The sequence below is a fragment of the Tympanuchus pallidicinctus genome, unplaced genomic scaffold (genome assembly GCF_026119805.1).
Source record: "Tympanuchus pallidicinctus isolate F22 unplaced genomic scaffold, pur_lepc_1.0 scaffold1, whole genome shotgun sequence".
Classification (NCBI taxonomy): domain Eukaryota; kingdom Metazoa; phylum Chordata; class Aves; order Galliformes; family Phasianidae; genus Tympanuchus; species Tympanuchus pallidicinctus.
This window is the reverse complement of record NW_026294618.1, coordinates 95,325,654-95,349,676: the sequence shown is the minus strand read 5'-3', so window position 1 is coordinate 95,349,676 and position 24,023 is coordinate 95,325,654. Positions and strand designations below refer to the sequence as shown.

At 37.8% G+C, this 24,023-nt stretch overlaps 1 protein-coding gene across 6 annotated transcripts in view; it reads right to left on the bottom strand.

The window, feature by feature from the left end:
• The window catches only part of PLCB1 (phospholipase C beta 1), a 368,401-nt gene that overhangs the window by 111,606 nt on the left and 232,772 nt on the right, over positions 1-24,023 (bottom strand). For all 6 annotated transcript variants that reach the window (XM_052672119.1, XM_052672129.1, XM_052672147.1 and 3 more), the window contains exons 8-10: positions 23,493-23,593; positions 21,933-22,099; positions 2,141-2,287 (exon numbers count right to left, since the gene is read on the bottom strand). In XM_052672119.1, the coding sequence (XP_052528079.1) occupies positions 2,141-2,287; positions 21,933-22,099; positions 23,493-23,593 (415 nt within the window). The remainder of the gene's footprint in view (positions 1-2,140; positions 2,288-21,932; positions 22,100-23,492; positions 23,594-24,023) is intronic.

The following is a 24,023-nucleotide window of genomic DNA, read 5'->3' as shown; positions in this document are numbered from 1 at the left end:
CTGTACGTAGCAGAGGGTTGAAACTAGATGATAATTATGGTCCTTTTCAACCCAGGCCATCATTCTATGATTTCATGCTCAGGGTGAGTGGCATAGTCCCATGCTGGCTATGTGCTCTGACATGACAGCTCCACCATCTACTGCTGCTATTCTTCTTTTTCAAAGAAAAAACATGTTATAGACCTGTGATTTTCGTATTTAGCATGTTATATATGCAACAAGTTGCATAGCCAATGTGTACAATGTTAGCAACAATACATAATCATAAATTTCTCTTAGACTTTGGGTGCTGCTGAGAGAAATGCTGCAACTTCACTCCCCACTGTGACAACCTGAAGCAAGGCTGGTGAGAAAAAAGAAAAAAAAGCAGTTGCACTTTGAGAGTTCAGAGGAGTAAATAAAAAAATAAATGTGACACCAGTGAGAGATAGGGAAAAAAGTTTCTAAAAGATAATCCTCTAATCTAGCCTAGGTTCACTGCAAATCACTTCTTTATCAATGAGTTTTCACCTGAAAAATTACCTTTCCCTAAGAAAAAGAAAGCATTGACGCTTCTAAATAAATAATCAGGACTTGATGTACTGCCAAGGGTTTCTACTAAAGGCTAGGAAAATGATCTCTGTAATTAAAAATAAATTCAGAGTGTGCACATGTTTCTTTTTATGTTATAATACTGTCTCTTTGTGTATTATTTTTCTGGGTTTAAAAACAACAAAGGGAAAATAATTGGTAGAATATTAAGAACAGAAATAATAAAGTAAGGTTGGATGGAACGGTTTTCTTATTTTTCTAATAATTATTACAAGATTAGTTGCTATTTCACAGCTCCTGCGAGGGTGTTACTGGAGCTTCACTTCCAATGCCATAAGCACTTCAGCTGGCCTTTTGAAATCTTGGGATAAAGAATAGTTTGCCATCATTAATTTCACAGATTTCAGCTGAATTAACTCCTTTCTGGAAGATTGAAAACGTCATATTGTCTATTGCTGTATTGGGTCTAGTCTCAATGCAAAATCTAAGGCTGTCAGTTTTTGTAATACATGGATAAAAATCGCATCATAAATCTCACTGTAAGCCAGCTGCAACACGCTTACTGAACATAATGAACCCACTGAAAGGCAAGGGTATGTGTTCTTCTAAATATGAAAATACACACTCTTCACTGGAATTTGAAGGAGATTCAAACTTAGTTTCTCCATCCCCTGGGTTTATTCTGATTTACATCCCCCAGTTTACTAAGTCAGGAATTTTATGCTAATTTAAGTCCGAGGATCGTACTTCCAAATGAAATTTCTGCAATTCGTTGGACATGCAGGTGAAGAAATCTGAGATGCAATTTTGAGACAACTTGAAGACTTTCACATAAAAATCAAATGGAATTTGGACAATTTCAGGGTTCTAATTGATAGAATTTTATGATTCTAAGGTGAACTTTCTGCTAAAAGAACTACGTTAGGTCATCTATGTTGCAATTAAAAATTTAGAAAGGATTGGACTAATAGCAAGTTTCTATCCTTAATTCTTTGTTCTTTGACTTCCACACTTGTGGACTTTTAGGGCATTACTGCCCTGATCAACTTTAATATCTGTAGTATGGTACTGGCTATCAGTGGTACTGATGGTACCTAAAAATCTTAGCTCAGACATTAGATACGTAGTCAATGACCAGATTTCCAATCCTTGCAGAAATGAACTGACTGTGAGAAAGCTACATGCCATGTTGGGACCTCTCCAATCTCTGAATCAAAGCAAATTTCACTGAACTCACAAAACTGTGAGATTTAATGTTTAAGGCAAATTCATTAGCTACAGAGATATTTCCTATTGATCTTGCATACCTGCTTGGCTATTCTTGGTAGCCACAGAAAGCACATTGCCTCTCCTTCTTAAATAAGAACTCGTTCTTGGAATCAGGAGCCTCATTAGCCTTCATCAGACATTATCTAAACAACACATCTGTAGCTCATCTGTTAATGAAGATATATTTAATGTATGAGTTGGAACAGCTAGAAAAACAAACTGTGTTACCCTTGCTTCCTTGAAGACTAAGCACTGTCACTTTTGGTATTCTTTATGGTATCAAGACAAATATACTATGAATTCTTGTAAGAGAAGAAATCAGATCTCTCAAATAATGTACCTGTGAGGTAGGTGTTGTGTGAGGAATTGATGAAATAGTGTGACAGTGGTTGAGACATATCTTCATTTAAATCCAGTTTCTCAGGTGGAACAACGCCGTTTTCTTCTCCGCTCAGATATCGCATAAATCCATCCACTGATATCTGCCCTGAGAGAAACAGATAAAGGGAAAGCAGCCATTACTTTCAAGTACAGATTTTATGACATACAGATATTGTGGCAAAAACACACTTACACAATGGTGTATGCAACAGACTGGTCTTTATCTAGTTATTAATTTTTTTTCTTCTTAAACTGATCTAATTTTCAGCCACATCAGTTACGCACATCTCTTTACCTATACCAAAGAAAGATCCTTTCATAATCTGTGACAATCAAACGCTCAGGAAAATTAGAGTTACAAACTGCTACAAGAACAGAGAAAATAAACCATGGTGTACGAGGGAAGAAGGTATCCTGGGAAGCAAAGAAATCATCCCTGATGGAAGAAATCAAGAAATGAGCAAACAGAACCACTAAAAGAAACCAGTTAACTTCAATCACTTTTGAATATGACTCAGTGTGTTGTATGATGGCTACTAAACTGCAAAACAAAGTAAACCAACTAAATGAACTACTTTTCAACTGGGAGCTAATCTTTTTTATTTAAATCTTCTACTACTGTAGTGTTAGTGCTGATTTATATATTCAGAGTAAAAAAAAAATCCAGTAGTCTCTAATTATTAACGTAACATTAACGTAACATAATTAGTGAACTGAACCAATCAGATACATTCTTCTTTACCTGATATTTCTGCAGTTTTGTTTGGATTTCACATGTGGATTTACTTAGTTTTTTAGCTTCAGTTAATTCAGTTACTTCCCATAGTAAAATAGAACTTCTGTAGCTGCCTTGAGATTCTCCAAAGATACATGACTGATAACTTCCAACAGTGACAATTTCGACCTCTTGCCTCTACCCCAAAACAGTAGAGCATAGTATCTCTACCCAAAAAAATCTTTAGTCAATTGATTGCGGCATTGAAAATGGAACAGTTCAGTTCTACTCCTAGCACAGTTATGTTACTCTCTCTTTCAATGTCAACTCTTTTTTTATCTGTAGAACAGATAAACCTCAGATTTTTTTAACCTCAGATTTTTTTAATGTCTGAAAAGCAATGGGTAATCTGGAGTCATTTTTGTAAAGCTTATAATCACATGCAAATATAGTACATAAAGCTTTTACTTGGAATCTGTATTGGGATTTGGCTCTTGATCAGAGAGGAAGAGATGCAACATTCTTATGTTCATAACAACCTAAGATGGCAGCATTAAAATGAACCTATCCATATCACTGCATTTCTTGTCATAATACAGAGCAATGCAATTACCATTCATTTTTATGACAACAACTGTATGAAACAACTGGTTGGAAAGAAAAACATCAAGTCCACCCACAATGTTAAGACTGTAATCTCAGTGCACTCTTGCCAGGCTCCACAGCTGGTTTGTTATAGAGAAATTAATCATCCACAGACAGAGATCTACGTACTTTAATGTTTACCAGAAAAAAAAAAAAAAAAAAAAAGAGAAAATCAGAAAAAAAATCCCTCCACTGAGATTTTTAATGGAACAAATATTTATGAACAACCAATCTGTTGCATAAGTCTACCAGAGAGACATTATGGGTGCAAACAGTATCAACTGCCATCACGGAGTTTGCTTGAATTAAAATCCATTTAACATAAGCACTGCACCAAGTTCACAGGGATTTAAACACTGTGTATTTTCACACCAAGCAAGCAACATCCTACAGAAAAAAAAAAAAAAAGGTAAGATCTGAATGGGATGGCTGCTACATTACACTGACATGTAACTTCTGATGTTCTAAACAGCTCAAAGAGAGTTAATTTCAGTATCTCTATGTTGTTTTGAACATTGCTTTTTGTCAAAGCAAGATTCTTAAAGTTGCTCTGTCATTCCTTTTCCAGGCCAAAATGAAACACAGTGGCTTTTGTACGTATCAGTCCTCCAAAAACCCAACCCAGTGGCATCATAATCACACAACGTCAAGAAAGAAAAGCTTCTTTTCACTGTATAGAAGCTCATGTTAGCTCCTATAGGTGATGTTCAAACATCTCAAAGTGATCTCTGTTAATACTCAAGAGTTCACCTGAATAATTTGTGTTCTTGCAGTCCATCACTGTTTTACAAATAGAGAACTGAAGCTAAGGTTAATTAGTGGACAATACACCAAGGTAAACTTGTGGATTAAGTGAGGACTGCAAAATCTCTTCGAGTCTGTTTGGGTGCCTGTGGATTAAAAGGAAGCAAGGCTGAGGGCCTCTGTTTCCATTTTCATAACATAAAGCACAGTAAAAACTATTCACAAGTATAATTGCACACTTTCTGAGCTGCACAGTTATCTGAGCTTCTGGTGGTAGAATGTTATTTCCCACGTCATAATTAAGCAGTACGCATTTCATAAAGTGATCCAATTTGCAAGTATCAAAGCTGATATTGCACCAGTGAGAATTTGACTGTGAAACAGAGACGGCAGATGTCAGAGAGACTTTGTATCCTGGATATTAAAGAGTAGATTGTTTGTGACCAATGTCAACGATATTCTGAAGCCAACTACAGCAAGGATGATCCTCAGTGGAAAGCAATCAGAAATGAAATCGCCTCAATTTATTGGTATGATTTGTTCTTTGTTTTTGTAGGCATACTACAAATTTACCTCAGACATTACCAAGAAAAAATAATCTGTGATCATTTCTTTCAATGACACCTGTCACCCTTTATCTTCAGATACATATTACAAAGATTTCATGGTATGATTAGATATAGAAAGCAAGTAAAGACACATAATAGGAAAAGACACATGGAAAAGACAGACTAATTTCTCTACTTTTCTTATTTTCACCACATATATAAATTGCCTTACAATCATCTAAATGCTAGGCCTTCAAAGCAACTTTTAAATATTTGCGTGCTTTACGTATTTAAAATTGTAGTTAAATGGCTTGCCATTTTCTCTTTCAATGATGCCTTTTAAATTTGGCCTGATGGCACCAGAAGAGAGGCAGATCACGAGTATGACATAGCACTGTCCCCTTCAGCAGACACTGGAACTGAGCGCACCCTCAAGTTCACTGAACACACCAAGCTGAGAGGTGCAGTTGCTATGACAGAAGGAAATGATGCCATCCCCAGGGACACGGACAAAGTTGGAGAAGCAGGCCCACAAGTTCTTAATGAGGTTAATTCTGTAATTTATCTGATTAATTAGAGTTTTACAATACGGTCATTCAGCAATGCTTCATTAAAATATTCAGAAATTTAGAAATTACTCCTTTTTTCCTGTAGTGCTTGATTTATACATTCAGCACCTTTTCTCCCAGTGCCACTGGATCTCCTACTGCTAAATACATTACCATTCTAAGGAAAAAATCGCACACTAACACCCATGTATTTGCCACATGCACAAAGCTTCCCTTCATCACCACATGTACTTTAGATTCGTTAGCTTTGGGCAGCTGCCGGCTGCCCGCCAGGCCTCTCCCTCATCCCCCTTCTCAAAAGGAGGTCAAAGGGGAGTGAAAATAAAAGCTAAAGCTTGTGAGTGAAAACAAAGGTAAGGGATAACTCACCAGTTACTGCCACAGATAAAACTGATTCACCTTACAGGAGATTAACAGCATGTTAGGCAATTAAATCCGGAGTAGGATAGTTAGAAGCAAAGACGAAAACTAAATCTCCTTCCCTCCACCTTCTTTTCCCACGTTTGGCTTCATTCCCCAATCCTCTCTCACTCCCCCATCTGGCACAGGGAAGGGGGAATGCAGATGGCTCCAGCCTAACATCCTGCAGGTGGAAGATACCCATCTTCTCTGGTGGAGGCTCTGGGGGGCGGCCAGGCAGCGCCTGCCCCAAGGCTGCAGCCCTCCCTCAGGGCTCACAGGGCTCCTTTGCACACTTTTCTCAACAAGTGCTTTGCAGACCTGCAGCACTTTGCACTTTCTTAAACCTTCTTTCCCAGAGGCGCTGCAGGCATTGCTGAACGCTAAGCCCCACTTGCAGTCTTGGAACCTTCTAGAGCGTTCTGGAAACAGCCACAGTCAGCAGCAGGGAACAGCCCCAGCTCCCCTCATAGGGGGCCCCACGGCCAGGCTCCACCCCTTCTGCTCACACAGCTGAATTGCCTTCACCTGTGCTCCCAAGGCTGACCGGTCCTTTCCCCAGGTGCTCAATCAGTGGTTCAGGCTGTGACTCAGCAGTTCCATACACACCTCAACTTTTATATAACTACAGAAATGAATCTGAGCAATAACTTAAAAGAGCTAGAGGTGCTGGAAGCTCTGAAAATATTTTTCCCTCCCTCTCTTCACATTTAAGAATTTTAATGCCCTTCAAAGCCTCTTCCCCAAATGAGAAGGAAGCTGCTGAAGGAACAGGACCTTGACTCCTACTCTGCATGGGTCCTGGGTTATTCCTGCTTTTCTTTTCTGCGTTGCGGATTTAAAAGCTGCTTGCATTTCAGTTGCACATGCCACAACATCCTTCCTCTACAGTCCCCTTCTCCCCTTCACTTTTAATGCTTAGAAGCTGAACATCATATGCCATTCACTTGGTGTGAAATTTGTCAGTGATTGACCTGCTAGCTGTTTTCAAACCTCATTCTCCAATACAGAAAAGGAGAGGAAGACCATTCAGGGGACTTTAGGAATGCTCCCATGCTCAGTGTTTCAACTGCAACAAAACGTGAAGCAGTCTGTGAGCAAGACATTCCACAACATATCTTGAATAGCTCCTGATGACATGCTTGGCTGTGAAATCCATGCAGAGAAAAGTCACAAGATTCACAGTCAAGTCAACTAAACTTGATATTTTTTTCAGGAAATTTTGGTAGGAAAGAGAAGTGATTTCTTAGCGAAGGATGATATATTTAACATGGCTGCTGACAGACACTTGAATTTCTCGGCTGTGATCAGCTTCATTAAGTGAAACGTGAAGTGCTTATGCAGCAGCTTGATCTTTTTCTGCATCTCTGGCTCCATCTGATTGCTTCAAAACAGTGACAAGGGTAGTGAAAAGCCCTGAGGATTCCACAAGACTTTATTAACAGCTACAACTACATGATTGCATACTTTCTAGATCTTTTATACAGGATCAAAGATGTAAATGCTCTTGGACAGCAGCTTAAAGAAAAAACACTTTAAAATGTAGCAGCCATTTTGCCCGTAAGAAACAAGGCTTCCCTGGGGTCAACATTTGTCAGCCATAAAAGACGAGAGTTCACTTCTGCCATCTCAAATACTTTTTTTTGGAAGCTGTCTTCAGGCAGAGGGCATATTTTTCTTGATGGTCATACTGAAAATGCACAGAATCTATAGAGGTATTGAAGTCAACCCATCAATTTCTTCTGTTCTATGGTTAATGTTAAAAATATTGAAGTACCAATCTAACTGCTCTCTTCTGCAGCTTGTGAGACCTGGTATCTTCCCATTCCTGGGAGATGGTGCTTGTAAATTTGTCAGAAAACTGGAGTTGTAGTCTGCCAATTAACCTGGTTGATAGGATATGCCATACTTTGAGAACATGCTTTTCAAAGATTCTATCTGAAGACTTACTGTATTGTTGTAAAGCTCTTTGTGGTCCTCTTTGACAAGAACTAGAGATCCTCACATCAGGGGCCTGTGACAGTTTTTTTGCAGGGGTAGGACATTTTGAGGTTTCCCATGCCATCCTAGAAATTAATATTTGCATGTAAAACTGTTCTCATGCAGTCTGCAAGATTGCCAAAAACATCAACTGCTTTTGACACAACTATCTTTGTTTTAATGAGACAGGTAATTTGAAAATTTCCTGCTTACCCAACCACTCCAGCGTGCCAGCATGACCAGCATACTGTTCTGGATGTGGAAGTGCCTGTGGATCCTTGGGAGCCTGCCAGCTCAGCAACTAGAAAATGTAAACAAAGCCCTGCTCACTCAACACCTCCAGCACCCTCCCAAGCATAAGATAAAGAGATGTGAGGTTCAAAGCATCCTAGAAGCTTTTTTACTGGGTCAGTGCCTTCTGCAGAAGCACAGAATAAAACCCCAGTACTGAAGCAGTCTGTCTAAAGGAAATGTAAAAGTAAAGCTAATCCTGCCAACTTCTCAACCCAACTGTTTGATTTAAACTTTGTCTGGTCCCCCGTATTTCAGAAGGCAAGCTGTATGCACAGCTACCTGATTGCTACTTAATTTTCCCCTGACCTGCAGCAAGCTCAGGTCTGTTCTCAGGATCCTTTCAGTTCTTTCGGTAAATTCTTGTGACAGAGCAGGATAGCAAGAGAGACACAACAGAGAGGAGAAAATATAACATATTTTCTTATTTGTGTTTGCACTTCAGTCACACAATTTTAAAATCAACCTTTCTTTGCTCCTTCACAACTGTGAATGTGGATGTCTTTGTATGACAATTAAAATGCCCCTTTCCTTGTAAGGAGTCAGTAGGCTTAGCTGCATGGATCTTTAACATTTTTTTTCATATATCTGCAAATCTAATAGAACCTTCCATTTGTTTATGTCTATTCTGTTCTTTACTCAGCTATAACAAAATTAGAAGGTTCAATTCTGCCACATTTTCTTAAAGGAAAATAGAAAACAAATAAACAAAAAAGGAAAAAAAAAAACCAATTAACTGGCATATCTCCTACTTAGCAACAGATAATTATTGTGGCATTTTGTCTAACAGAGAAATCAAGTCTCATTTCATTTAATCTCATTGCATTTCAATGCAATCTGTAAAATTAATTACATTCATGGTAAATGCATACAACTAAGCAAGTCCTCTCAACTCAAAGATCAAAATCCACCAGGGACAAAAGGTATTTTATAATCTTATGAGAGATCTGCACAATATGTTCAATTATATTGCACAAACCAGCTCTACGTTTTACAGCTCAAAATTCTTGTGCCTCGATGCACCTCTTGCCACTGGCCACACTTCAGTTACTATATGCCTCCTAGGTCTGTGTGCAAGCAGAGAAGTTCACAAGAATGAACTCACATAACATTCACAGTGTGGGACACAATGTGCCATAGTGACTCTGATAGCACTTGCAGTATTTGCTCTTTTGGAAGTGATTTGAAACCCGCTCAGCTTTAAAAACACATATTATAATATTGCTATGGTGTAACTGGAATTTCAGTCAGTACAGAACTTTGTAAACTAGGGCTGGACAGGAGCCCGCTGTCTATTAACACTCTCTTAACTGCAAAGTCATTACAACAAGAAAATATGGTACAAGGTCAGCCCAGACAGAAAATGCTTGAACCCTACGATTTTATTACTGCACCCTAGGAAAGTCGATGCTACTCTACTTCACAAATATCACTTGGAACAGAAAAGACTTTCAGTTCAGTGATTCAGATTTGCATATACTCCCAAGCATCTACATGCCAACCATCATTTATACATAACAAGCAGGGGAAGGCAGTATCTCCTCCATGGTAGCAATTTTCTCAGCGATCAGCAAGGCAAAATATTCACAGTACTAGTCAAACAGTTTTATCAAATAATAAGTAAGGGGAGGAAGAGCAATACATTTTAATTGCTGTATCTGAATATTAGTGAAGCATTTAACAGAGTTTCTAAATTCAAATTATTCCTAATTGGAAAAAAACAATCTGCAAAAAGAACAGACAGAAGTAAATTGGGGTCAGGTTAGAAGATCACAGTCCCTTTGAATCTGAAAGCTGAACTGCTTGAAAGAAGTTCAGAGTCTGCCATTCTGACTGGCAGTAGGTCTAGCTTCATACAGACTTTTATAATCTGAAAAAGTAGAATTAATATCAAAATGTTTAAAGAAAAGACAGTTCTCTGGGAGCTGACATCTAAACAAGATGATAAAGCTGTAACAAACCAGGTAAGTGTGAAAGAAATCAAACCAGAACATGCAAAATGGTAGTTAATAATTCTAAAAAACAACAATTCAAAATGGAGAGCTGAACATGCCTAGAAATCCATCATCCTGAAACGCAGAGAAGACAGAGAGTATGGAAATGTATTTATTTGCAGCAGCATCCAAAAATAATAGTTGGGAAGAAAAAAAAAAAAAGCGATTGAGAGGTAAACATGCACAGCATCAAATGTATCAACATATATATCCATAAAGATGCTTATCCTACAGACACAATTCCTACAGACTCAATGCATATAATACTTTGCCAGAAAATAAAACAAGCTTTCTTTGGCAATGTGTTCTTGAGAAAAAAAAGAACCAAACACCCAACAACAGAAAATCCAGTCAAAAAGGAAGAGACCAAGACTCATTGCTCTTTCAATGGGGATACTGTGGTAGGACAGGGAAAGTGGAATATAAATAGAAAATTGCATCTCATATACGATACCCAAAATAAATGTTTACTGAATGAAAAGCAGTCAGAGAGAGAAAATGCTGGCTGGAAAACATGCTGTGCTTAAGTAGTGCACATAAAAAAGTTTGCTCAGTATCAGTGAATCCATGTAGAAATATCACGTGTCCAAGGACAGTGAGATCTAAAATATTTTGCAGAGTAAGGATCATCAAGCAAGTAAAGCAGAATTAAATGTTTGAATCAGAAAGGTTTGTCATTCAAATGAAGTTATCACATCTACTTAATCATCTGTACAAATGCAGACAGGAAACAAACACTGGATACAATTTGATATTTTTTGCAATAAAATGCTGCTAAAGGGAAGTCAGTTTCTTGGAGTGAGTTTTAGAGGAGCTCAAGATTCTTAGTTTGCTCTAGAGAGAAAATTATAGAATCGCAGAATGGCCTGAGTTGAAAAGAACCACAATGATCATCTGGTTTCAACCCCACTGCTACGTGCAGGGTCACCAGCCACCAGACCAGGCTGCCCAGAGCCACATCCAGCCTGGCCTTGAATACCTCCAGGAATGGGGCATCCACAGCTTCTTTGGGCAGCCTGTTCAGTGTGTCACCACCCTGAGTGAGAAACTTCCTCCTAACATCTAATCTAAACCTCCTCGGTCTTAGTTTAAAACCATTCCTCTTTGTCCTATCCATCCTTGTAAACAGCCATATCCCCTCCTGTTTATATGCTCCCTTCAAGTACTGGAAGGCCAAAATGAGGTCTCCCTGGAGCGTTCTCCAAGCTGAAGTATTTCCTAAAAGTTAAATATTTCCTATGGGCTTTCAGGCAAGCCATCCCAAATAGCAAACCCCAAATTTTTATAATAAAGAGTTCTTTTCAACCAGAATAAAAACTTGGAAGCATTCCAAGGATGCAGAAATCTCCACAGAGATAGGAAGATAGAGTTTCATGTGAAAAAAGAGAAGTTTCCAAATCTCACTTGTGTCTGCTGGTACGAACAATCAATTTTACTAAACCTTAAAGTGATCTTGCAATATTAAGCATGCTACTTCTATGTTATTTTATTAGAAGTCAAAACAACCTTTGTTTTTAGCTCACTTCAAATACCCACAAAAGAAGAGTTGTAAGGTAGGGGACTACAGTCTATGAAATGCACGTGTTTGGCACTAGTAGTGCTAGAAAGCAGCAACACATATAAGCAGGGGAGATTTTGACTACTCTTTCAAGATCTTAATAACATTTTTTCTTCCTCAAAATTTGAATGTAGAAAACATTTCTTTTAATGGATATTGATTCTCTAAACTCTCATAGCAGCTTTAAAAACCTCTGCTGTATAAAAGCATGGACACTGCTCTGATATGCTGGTAAGCAGAGGTGATGCGTAGAGAAGTAAAGTTGTTGGAAATTGCCATATTGTAAAGCAGTGTTTTATTACTAGAAAACAATGTGCATACACATATAAAATTTGATGGCTAATAAGTTCTCAAATGTCCAACACTGTGATTCAAGCACTTTTTTATTACAGCTCTTTCACTATACACATTTAATCAGATCCCTGTATATATGCATCAAAATTTCTCCTTGGTTCTCATCTCTTTTGAGTGTTCTGTGGACATTCTTGTTACTTACCTTACTGATACGCTCAACCACAGACTCCAGTTATGTATCTAACTTCTAAACAAACTCCTAAGACTATGTTTACAAAGCTGTAATAATGCATTAGTCTTTGCTTTAATCCACACTCAGCTTGGCTACATTGTTTTACACTCAATCACAGACAGCTCTTTCCTTATAGTAAAATAATTTCTGAAGTATTAGCACACATGTATCATATGTATCTGAAGATCTCCTAATTTTAGGGAACGTGGGAAAATCCACTGTGGTAGAGATAAGCAAACACGCTCTCCTCAGTCTCAAGACTGACATGATGATCAACATTATCTCTAAGTTGGAAATTTTACATCTAAATCTATCAGAACACAGTGAGATACATCTCAGTATCCCAACAGAAATCTTAAGCTTGGCTATTTCTAAGCAGTTTAAGCCTCAAACTACAATCATCTAAAATAATGACTATGGACAGAAAGCCTACGAGGTTACAGGGTTTTATGGATAGAAGTATGTTCTCTTCTGCTTTTCAGCCCAGATGCAGTAAGAAATAATTTCTGACAGGGTATGTTTTACATGCTATGGGAAAGTAGATAGTTTAGAGCCAATTAAACATCTAAAAACACTACAAAAACACTTTCTTACTTGTTCTAGCAGTGGAATAAGCACATTACAACATGGCAGATTTCTTTGATAGTCAGGGAACTAAATGAATTATGAAAAAAAAAAATAGACAAGACAACCATTAATCCAGAAATACTACAGTTATTCCTCACAATCTGAATGAAGGCAACTACTGGAACACATCACTGCCTTCCCAGACCTCTGGAAAACATGATCTGCAGAATGCCTTGTAGTGATCCGGTGAGACGTAATAACTTCAAATGGTGGCTTACTTCCAATTGCAAAGTTGCATTAAAAGACATCTAAATCTACAGATCTTTCTTCTCTTAAGTGACACTTGCCTACATAAGCTATTGCTGCACTTGCCAAAGAGGCTGTTCTGCAGCATAATGGGAAGAGAGAAGAGTGTGAGCATTCTATAGGTGTGAAAATATGCTTGGAAAAGCCTGCATAACAGTTACTATTTTTAGTTCCAGAAACTCCTCCAGTTGTAGAAAAGATTTAATATTAAAAAGAAATGGGAAAGAATAAAGGCATGGTTGTACAAAGCCAGTTCATGTAAACTAAACTAAAAAAATAAATAAAAAAATAAAATAAAAGACTTCAGCTCCTTAGAAAGGACTTCCTTGTCTGTTCCTTAAACTCAGTCCTGCAGTTGCAGGCATTGCATTAATTGCTTTATACAATCCCTTTCATGAACAAACTGAGCTCTTGTGTTTCTTGTTGTTGTTACTGGTTTTTTTTTGTTTTTTTTTGTTTTTTTTTTTTTTTTCCTGTTCTCATTACTACCTCTGATAGTCTGTGCCAGAACCATAATGTTAGGAAACTTCTCCTAATTTCCAGCTCAAATTTATTCAAGGCCACTTGATACTTCTGTGTTCTTTTGCCAACATTGTCTTAGCTTACCACTTCTTTCTGCTTCCCCAGTGTTACCCTGATGTATTTATGGGCAACAGTCATATTCCAGCTAAAGAATATTGTTATAGGAGATGATTACATCTGAGGTTACAAGGGAAACTTCCTCGTATGGTTGTTGAATTATAGTAGCACACACTCCAACTATGTTAACAGCCCTGATAGCTACCAACCATACAGAAAAACTCAGGGAATTGTTGCTAGCTTCTCAAAGAAAAAACTCTCAATTTATCCAAGTCAACAAAAGGATGAGGCAAAAAAAAACCCCAAAAATGGCACATGAAAGAGAATGGGCAAATGTCACTGAGCTCGTTTGTGGCAGAGCCAAGAAAACTGTGCTATTCTGTCACCAGTTCTACATTTCACCAACTGGATCACAGCAGTTTGTATTCCATTTGTCCTCATAGACCCTTTCCAGCTGCAAAGCACTGCCTTAGTAGCCATCACAATGAAGAGCCAAGACCCAAAATGTTTATTCAAAGTTTATCTGTGCTTGTTTCCTTTAGCACTCAAGTCTATGCTGTTTTATTTTTTCAGAAGTAAACTTTATCTGATATTCATCTTCAAATCATAAATCCTTAATGTTGAGACTGAATACCTCCTTGTGTTCCATAAAAGAGGCAATGGCACAGCAACAAGAAAAAAAAAACCACGCTGTTTAACTTTCAGAGTGAAATTTCTATTTATGGGCTCTGATAGTCCGAGGCTGACTCCAGCACAATGCAGACAGGCAACAGCAGTAGAAAAACATTTCTTCAGACCCCCTGCAAAGCAGTACTGATGTAAGATTCTCTTTTCCCATCCCTGAGTAAAAGCTTCAGATGAAGGGAATGATGCAGCCCCAAGCATAGTCCAAAACCTACTTTTATGTTGGGTTCATGGTCTTGCCACTCCAGGTTCTTTGAATCATTTTCAGTATTAGGATGTAGGGGACTGCCTGTAGGCTTCATTTTGGGGCCCATCCCCTGGACATGAACCAGAAGTAACTATGGTTAGCTCACGTACTGACACCGGTGTGCTCAAACTGCTGAACATACATTATCATGACTAATTTATGCTCTGCAGTGCTGAAGATACGAATTCCACAATATGTCTGTCCATTTGACATTTGTCACAGTTTTACTGACATCAGTGCAGCTATTCCTGGTACCAGATATTAGTCCCAAAATGCATTTCTGCAAAGCTTATTTTTCTTTCAAAGTATCCACAGCACATACAGAAGATTAGGAGACACCTCCTCCCTAGAATCCTAAACCTATTTTTTTATGAATGCTATCATTAATTCCAGGGCAATAGCAAAAAATAACTCTATGCATAAGCAGCTACATCTCAGAACCACAGCAGGTCCTACACTTTTAGAATGCAATCGAAGAAGAGAAGGTAAAAACTTTAGCTCCTCTTACTAAGCCAAATACGGCTGTGTTATTGTTCACTGTTGCAAAATCCATTATTACTAGTTTGCATCACTGTTTAATTTCATGTTATAAAGTTGCTACACTCCAGTTAGGAAGATAAAGCACTTTACTTGTAAAGTGGATACAAAAAAGTTGGTTACAGGATATCATAATTAAGGATTTAACATTCTAAAACATATTTTCATTTGAAAAGCAATCTTCCAGATAATTGCATGACTTTTAAAACTTCACTAATAACTCAAAAAACAAACAAACAAAAACTAAAAAGGAAGCACAATACAGGATAGGAGGATATTTTACATATTTACAAAATTTACCTATTTTACTTATTTTCATAATTTCCGTGAACTTATTTTTGGTGATGCATCATTCACACCAACAGTTGCTGCATATATGTATATAGATTTATTTATATTATAATATATTTATACTTAAAAATAATGTGAAAGGGCTTTCTAGCAAGCTATGTAATGGCACTTGTAGGGAATAACATGGGATTGGCTATGAATTCTGTGTGGTGACAACATGCAATAGGCTATGACTTTGTGTGGCTTACACTTATGAAACAGTAATAATTGGCGATTGTTGCCATTTAAAAATGAGAAACAATGCTGAGAGCAATCCTCTTGAAAACTGGAATGCTGGAAAGCACTATAAATCCCAAAGTTAATGGGCTTTTTGATAAATACTCTTAATATCCAGTGTTGCAGTGAGAAGGCTGAAGGGTTTGGAACACTTTCTGCAAATGCTTCAGTGCCAGCAAGCTCCACCATTTGACAGAATGGTTTATACATCAGAATTTATGCTTTAAATATTATGAAGGATGTCTTAGAAGTGCAGCCACAATTGCATAGTACTTGTTTTTGACATTACAATCTGTTGCCTAGGGAATGACCCCCTTCTGCCACTGAAAGAACTCCAATGTGTAATTATTCTTAAGCAGTTAAAGCAGTTACTAAAAGGTGAATTTAATATAGTGGGACCAAAATGCTGAAAATGTATTCATATTTAAAGAAGGAAAAACAGATTTGTCCTGAAGCAAATATTGCCTGTTTTTAAGGCAGAAAAGCACATGTAGTGAATGCTGCATAAAATTAAATGCATCTTAATCTAATGTTAATTGCTTAATTTACTTCATTATCTAAGAAAAAAAGAAACAACAGCACAACTGTCAGTAAATATGCACTAGAAAAACAGAATTAATACTGAAATTCAAAGGAAGTCAAAAAACCAGCTGCCCTAGAATCTTTCTAAATACATGCCTAAATAAAACGGACATGCAAGATGTATGAATAGAAGCCTGAAGAAAAGGCCTTTTCTTCTGCAGATCTAAAGGTCTAGCACTTTAAAATAAAACAGGCAAAAATAGAATTTAAACAAACGCATATTTAAGACAAAACATCTACTTATCTCAAAAATGCCCCTAATAAATACAAGCCATGTAGAGACCCATTGGTCAGGAAAATCTCCAAAGCCCCTTCAGACCATTTTAAAGCTTATACTACAGTCAAGACAATCTCTCCCACTAAAAACACTCTAAAATAATAGCTATTAATAACCTTTTTTTTTCTTTGCTCCCATCAAGTAGGATGGTTGGTAGCATATCTTATTGCTCTGGAATGACTTCAGTTTTTTCATTACTCTATTCACCAGTAATTATTTTTCTTGTATTCATCACTCTTAGTCTTGTATGCTTAGAGTTACAATCTAAGGGCCATCACTCCCAAGAGCTGAGGCACTACAAGCAGAGATACCTGAAATTCAACATCGATGTGCCTTCTCCTACCCATAATGTAGTAAGATCCTGAAAAAATTTCTAATCAAGCCTTCTTGAAAGTAAAAGCAAATAAGGAAATTCTCAGTCAGCAAACTTGCAGCTGATTTATTAATACCTTTATCTGCACGGTAATTTGAAAAGGAAACCATTTTATTAGTTATGCCATCTACCCAAAGAAAATGCATTGTAACCTGAAAATGCCAAATTACAAAATGCTACTTAACCAAGCCTAAAAGCCACACAGCATGTTTTTGCTGACAGCAAGAGACTCTCAGCAGTACCAGGAACTTCTTTCTGCCTCCACCTGATAAGGAAACATGCTATACATTGTACAATAATCTCCTTCACTGTACAGAACAAAACATTAATCACAACAGCTTGCTGCAACCACACTAAAATACCACTTCTTATGCTTAACTTATGTAGATGTCAAGCCCATGTATGTGCTGATGTTTCAAAAGCTCAATCACGTTCCATATACAATATTACAAATATAAGCAGCATGCAGAAACACAAGCAGCCTATTTGATCAAAACTGTGCAACTTAAGGCCCTCATCCAGTAAGCTCATAGGCATTTGATTTTACCAGGTACCTAAGAAGCCATGTTTCAGCAGTATAAAATATAAGATATGTTCTTGCTTACCCATGCTCAAAATACTTCAAAATATAGCTGCAACATGTACAGAAAAAGAGCTGTAACAGTGATTAGAAAATGGAGAATGATTAGATGCCAAGTGTTTTACACTCGTTTGATGTGAAAGTTGAGATTCAGTATGACCATTCATTAGAAATTCATTTAACCTGCTATGAAAGAAATAGAAGTAATTACAGCAATTAAGATTCAATAAAGAATTAATACGATGTTCTAAGAAATGAAGCATAAGAGATTTTGTATAACTATCCCTCCTTCCCACACCACCCATAAACTTAAGCATATGCTTAAAGGATTTATTTCACTGAGGCCAGGATGTTCTGTGTATTGCAAACATGAAATCTTACTCCCACAGCATACATGCTTTCAGGAAATACTTTAATTCCCTGAGAACTGAAGCTATTCATTTCATGTTCGCAACTTGACGTGTACGATACTGCACACAGGAAAAAAAAAGAAAGAGACAATACGTAGCAATATATACTTTGTATATCTTTGTAAAAGGCAATTAGAAATCTAGGTCTTGCGGCCCTAAATACCTGAAAAGCAAGGATATTTGTCACTACACTTGTTTAAGCCTTTTGTAAAAGGTATTTTCTCCGGCGGTGATACAAAAAGCATACAAAGTGAGAGCCCAACAAATATATGTGCCTTATTGCATAAAAATGCTGAACATTAATTCCTTTATTTCAGTGGGACGTCTGAACACAGGATTGGTTGTTTAAATAAATAAATGTAGAAATACTATAGAAATTAAAGTGAAAGTGGTCAGACCTTCACCACTATGTGCATGTTACTAAGTGCCTGACGTTCTAATAAAGAGTTAATCAGAAATGAGATAAGGAGCAGAGTTGGTCAGAAAGGCAGCTTATGAAAGCAAAACAATATACCTGTCAGCAGGCATGGGCACACAAACACACATGCTGAGCAAGTGTGAAGGTGCAAACTCCAGAACAAACTGAAGAAAAAGGATTTAACTGGAGTGAAGGCTAGCAATTTATATCACCCAATGTTTGCAAACAAGCCTTTACAGTCCCTAGTACCACAAAGTACTTTAAATCATTCATTACTCACAAGACATGGTCTAAATTACAGCTATTTTCCTCTGTTCTGGACCTTATCTGTGATTTATTTTTATGGAGTTGTTTTTCATTGCTAGGAAAGAACAAATACATATACTGCAATGTCAGAAATTCTGGGCTGCTTCTCGAACCCAAACTCTTCAAAACGCACTATTCCCTGCTCCTATTATTTAATTGCATTGGTCTGGTACTACAGTGATGAAATCATCCTCAGGCCACCCGTAACTTGGTTCCCCATGCTGTTGCTTATCATGTAATTCTGTCACACCATTACCTCTGCTTGTGTGCCTTGCCGCATCTTTCCCACGCTGTTCTTTGCTTCCTGGTATACCACATTTGTCCAGAGGGGCCAGTTAGTTGGGACCTCTTACAATCATGGAATGGCATGGGTAGGAAGGGGACTAAAAGACCATCCAGTTCCAACCTCCCTTCAGTGGGCATTGCCACCAGACCAGGCTGCCTAGAGCCCCATCCAACATGGCCTTGTTTGCCTCCAGGGACGGAGCATCCAAAACTTCGATGGGCCAGCGTCAGTGCCTCATCAGCCTCTGAGTATTTCCTCCTAACGTCTAACCTAGATCTCCTCTCTTTTAGTTTATAGACACAGTTAAAATCTGTATCTTTCCAACTGCAAGATAAGAATGTGGTGCAAAGCCAACATCCTGTAGAAGTCCAGATAGATGACATCAGTTGCCCTTCCACTGTCCAACAGTGCTGTCACTCTCTCATAGAAGGCCAGAAGATTTGTCAGGAACAATTGGTAAATGCCCTTGGTAAAGCAGTGGATTATGCGGAAATTACCCCAAGTTCCTTTCTGTTCATAGAGCTGCTGGGTTTTGCTTTATGAGAGAACTATGCTGGATGAAGGTTTCTGCTGTCTTCTTACAAATTTTTGCTGGTTATTCCAGTACTCTAAGGTTTCTACCCACGCTAATTATTTTAAGTGACTGTACTGGGGCTATTCCAAACATCTTGCTTCCACCCCTACCTCTCCACTGACCTTGGCCCCAGCAAATAAGGGCACTTATGTAATACAGTACAAAATATAATACAATATCTGAGCAGCAGAGGTGGGAAGTTGAGGCTAAGAAGATCATCGGTGTGTGGTACTGAGCCACACCTGACTGTAGTTTGGCTACATTCAAGTCAGTAGAAAATAACATCTCTCCTCAATGGTCCAAGTCAGTATAGCTTTAATGGTAGGGAGTGCATCTCTGAAGTGTATTGCTTCAGTCTCCAATATCTGCAATTCAGCCTTTGAACAGACCTTCATGACAGCAGAAAGCTTAAGCAACAATTCTTTTCACAAAACACGATATAAGGTTTTAACATTATTTTCAATATGCAGTTATATTTTGGTGACATTTTACAGGCATGCAGTATTTGTTGGCAATTATTCCACACACCAAGTGTAGGATTGAGTATATACCTACAATTCATCTCATATACATTCCCAACTCAGTCCTAAAGTACTGAAAATATTATGTCCCCATGCTGCTCCCGATCAGCCATTTCCTTTAATTTTAAGACAATGTGCTCAAGATCTGCACTGGGGCATTATTAGCAGAACGTGCCAGTTGCCACAACTCAGCTGACGGCAGGATGCAGAGAAAAAGGTGGTATTTGCAATACTGAGGTGGATGACAGGTTGTGCCAGCCTTGTGTGAGTTTGCTGGACATCGCTGCATGAGTTTGGAGAGAAAATAAATACAAAATAAATAGACTCTCTGACTTGACTTTCCCTTTATAAATTCAAGCTTTTCTGAGAGAACTGATTCTGAAAGAACAATATAAATCGTATACCAGGAGGGAGGCACCTGTAGAAGAGTAAGTGCACCAAGCATGTGTACCAACGTGAATTAGGGGTAAACTGTAAAAGTCGCACAAATCCTACTTAGAGGGTGCTGGCAAATATTATCCTAACACACTTCTTTATGAGGTTTGTTTCATGCTCCCTCCTTATTGCTAGTCAGAAGGAGGTTTCACTGTGACTTAGGAGTTGTTAGCACACTTTCTTCTTGTAAATCTTTAATTTGCCTTATATGAAGTGCCAATATTTGGGTAATAAGAATAATTTTTTATATACAGATTTCCTTGCAGCTGATGTGAAATAAGATAAGCACAGAGCAATATTCTAGTATTTGCACAGAAGACACACAAGTCACAGTGTTTTCATCCCGTGCCAGTATTCTCACTGACAATGAAAGACAGGGTTGTGTAAGCATGACAAAGAAACAGGAGTTAGCTCTCCATCAAAACCAAAATTATGTGGACTACAGAAATAAGAAGCCTTATGAGAAAAATTACAAGTGCTTTGCTTTCAGACAATGTTGATGACTGTATCAAGACCCTTAGGTTGACTACAGGGATCCCAGCCTGGGAATAAAACAGGTAGAATCAGATGCAGCACTTGACGAATCTTGGACTACAAAGAGGCTGTATTACTTTGACTAATTCTGTAATTGTAACCATGGACTCTACTACAGACCTAACAGCCTTCGCGTAATTACTTTGGGCCAGAAGCTGCAGCCAACGTTCTAACAGTAGAAGAAAAAATTCTATTTATAAAAAGCTACTGACAGGATCTTGCCTTGTCAGTTTTATTTAACTGAAGATTCAAAGACTTTATCTCTTTTATGCTGTTTTGACCCTGGTTCTTCAAAGGAGAATGCTTAGCAGCTAGTAAGGATGGGTCTGAAATCTTTGAACCAAAGCAATATTTTTATACAGATCTGCTTTTCAGGACATTCCCACACCCCTAGAATTTCTACGTTATTAATATATTAGAAGCTGGGGTAACCATCGGGACATGTGGACTGGAATAAAACAGGATGCAGACACAAATTCAATGCTATTATTACACTTCTAACAAAAATCTGCTGAGATGTACACAGAAGTTCTTTCACTCTATTTGGCAATAGTCCTAGTTGCACCCTAGACAGCACCTGAGATTTTCAAAGGGGCATTTTCTGTGATTATGGCACACTTTATAGGAAAATAGAGGACAGAATCATCATCATCTTAGTTTTGTTGTTATCAATTGCAATTGCTTTTGTAAAATTCACATTTTGGCCATTGTGACAGTATGGTTTCTGCTGAAGTCTGCATATCAAAGCAACTGGTTAGAAGAATTACACATACAGAAAAATAAATACCAAAACCAGATCAACCTCTCTAAATTGATTCCAACTAAATACATGTAAAAACTAACCACACGATGTCTCACAGGCCTGTATGATTCAACAGCAGATAGTTGGAAAAGCAGTTGGATTCTGAACCAAATTTTGCTCAAGTATGTACTGCATTATAATTGATTCACAGTTTCAAATCAGAAACTGGGCATGGTGAGAAAAGATAAACCACTGACCTTTCTTCGCTAGGTTACTGTTGGGTTCATATTTCTCAATCAGTTGTTGAACTTGTTCCTGTTTTAATGGTGGATAAAGGATTTCATTTAATCGTGGATCACGTTGCTTAAGATTTATAAATTCCATCATCTGATCAACAGTAAGGTATGGTTTACTCTTGGCACCACTAGAGAAAATTAAAGCAAAAGCAAGGCAATTAAAATATGATTCCTTGAAGTCTTGTTCAATGTTTTATAATTTCCCAGGGAAACTGAAACAAAATTCAAACAATCATACAATAGAAAAAATTGATGTTCCACTGGGTCTCCAGACTAGTTTACCTTGCCAGCATTTAATGACAAACATTCTTCATTAAACATCTAGGAGCAAGATTTTTAAAAGCATTCAGCATTATTGACATCAGTGGCAAGAATTAGAGCAATGCTAAAAGCTTTTCATTCCTCTGAATTCCTGGAACAAAGCAATCTGAGAATGTAAAAGAGAAGATCTGGCATTCAGTCCTGAGCTTGCCGCAAACACTCCATTGCAACTCCTGGCCTACCTATTTGGTTTTACTGCTAAAAGACAGCAGCCCTGACTTAATTATCTTAATTATTCCGGTATTTGCTTGTTTTATAAACCTGCAAAAAAAAAAACAAAAAAACAAAAAAACAAAAACCCTAAGCACTCTGCAAAGTAAGTGAAAAGATGTCTATTTAGAGTTAGTAAAAACAGTAGAGTTTTGGTACAATTTGTACCCAGATGCAAATCTATGAAGGCACATTGCCAGGTGCTTAGGATTTTCCACAGCACTTGGGACTGGCCTAGTTCTGCTCTTCAAGAAAGCAATGGAAAGTCAATGGAAGCAAATTAGGTCATGGCTGAGTTCTTCTAATATCTCAGCCTTGGAGAAAATAAGCACAGGGAGGTGTAAGAGAACACATGTTGCAAAGATACAGTAATTGTTCTGGTGGTCTTGCAATGTATTTCAGAAATTGTTTTCATATTGCTTCATCTTCTGATTCCATTGATCAGGCTCTGCTAAAACTGTGAAGCACAATGCCTTGCTCTAAGGGCCAGAAACAGAATAATTCAACATGAGCTTTATAGCTTGTAACTGAATGCACGCACTCAGTTGTAGATGGCTGATAATTTAATTTCATGGCGGCAGTTCCAGTTGTACAAATCCTAAAAGTTACTGCTTTTTCTCCTACTCCTAATTAAGCTTTTGGGAGTGGTTAAACATATTCTCATGCCTATTGCATCTTTTTATTGCTTATTACTCTTCCTTTATTTTCACTGAAGCCTAAACTGTCTTCATCCAAACTACAAAATGAGAGTTAAGCAGTTAAGCTCGCATAGCATCTAACAAGTCAATTCTGGCAATTAGAAATGGAGGCAAAAACTTGGGACAAGAGGAAACTTTGATCCTAAGTCAAACACTATTCTTGCTTGACACTGAAATCTGTTCTTGGTAGTCAATGCATGGTGCTACAGACTAAATAAGCTACTTCACTACCACCCCTATCCCAGAAAACCAGTGAAGGGGAAAAATTAAATAAATGAGTGTCTTTTCTTACAACTCGGAAAAGATGTGGTCGATTTCAGGTCGAGGGCAGAGGTTGTTTAAGAACACTCTGTACACATCGGGTGTGAAGTCATCTTGAGGGATTGAATCATTCTGTGAAATGGAAAAAAAAATAGTGAAAGAATGAAATGACATTTTAATATATTTTTTTGTAAACAGATCACTTGCTACTGCTCTTCTTCCGATATCATTCCTGCAACTTAGAGGAGCGTAAGTTTTACATAATAAGAAATTCCTGTGAAAAACAGAGCAGGTTAAGAAGTACGTTTGAAAAAAAATTAGAAGTAAATTATCCATCTTCTTTCCATAATGCAAAGTTCTTTCTTTCTTGGAGCACCTATGAAGAGGAAAGAAACATCTCCCAGTATAACTGTGTTATCTATAGACAGCAAAATCCCAATGAAGCCAGCGAGCTGGCCAATGTACTTAGGTGAGGAAAATGGCAGTACACTGTACTTGTTTTCCCAAAGCTTTTACAGAACCAGGAAACAAACTGTGCCACTGAGTCATAATTGACAATCCT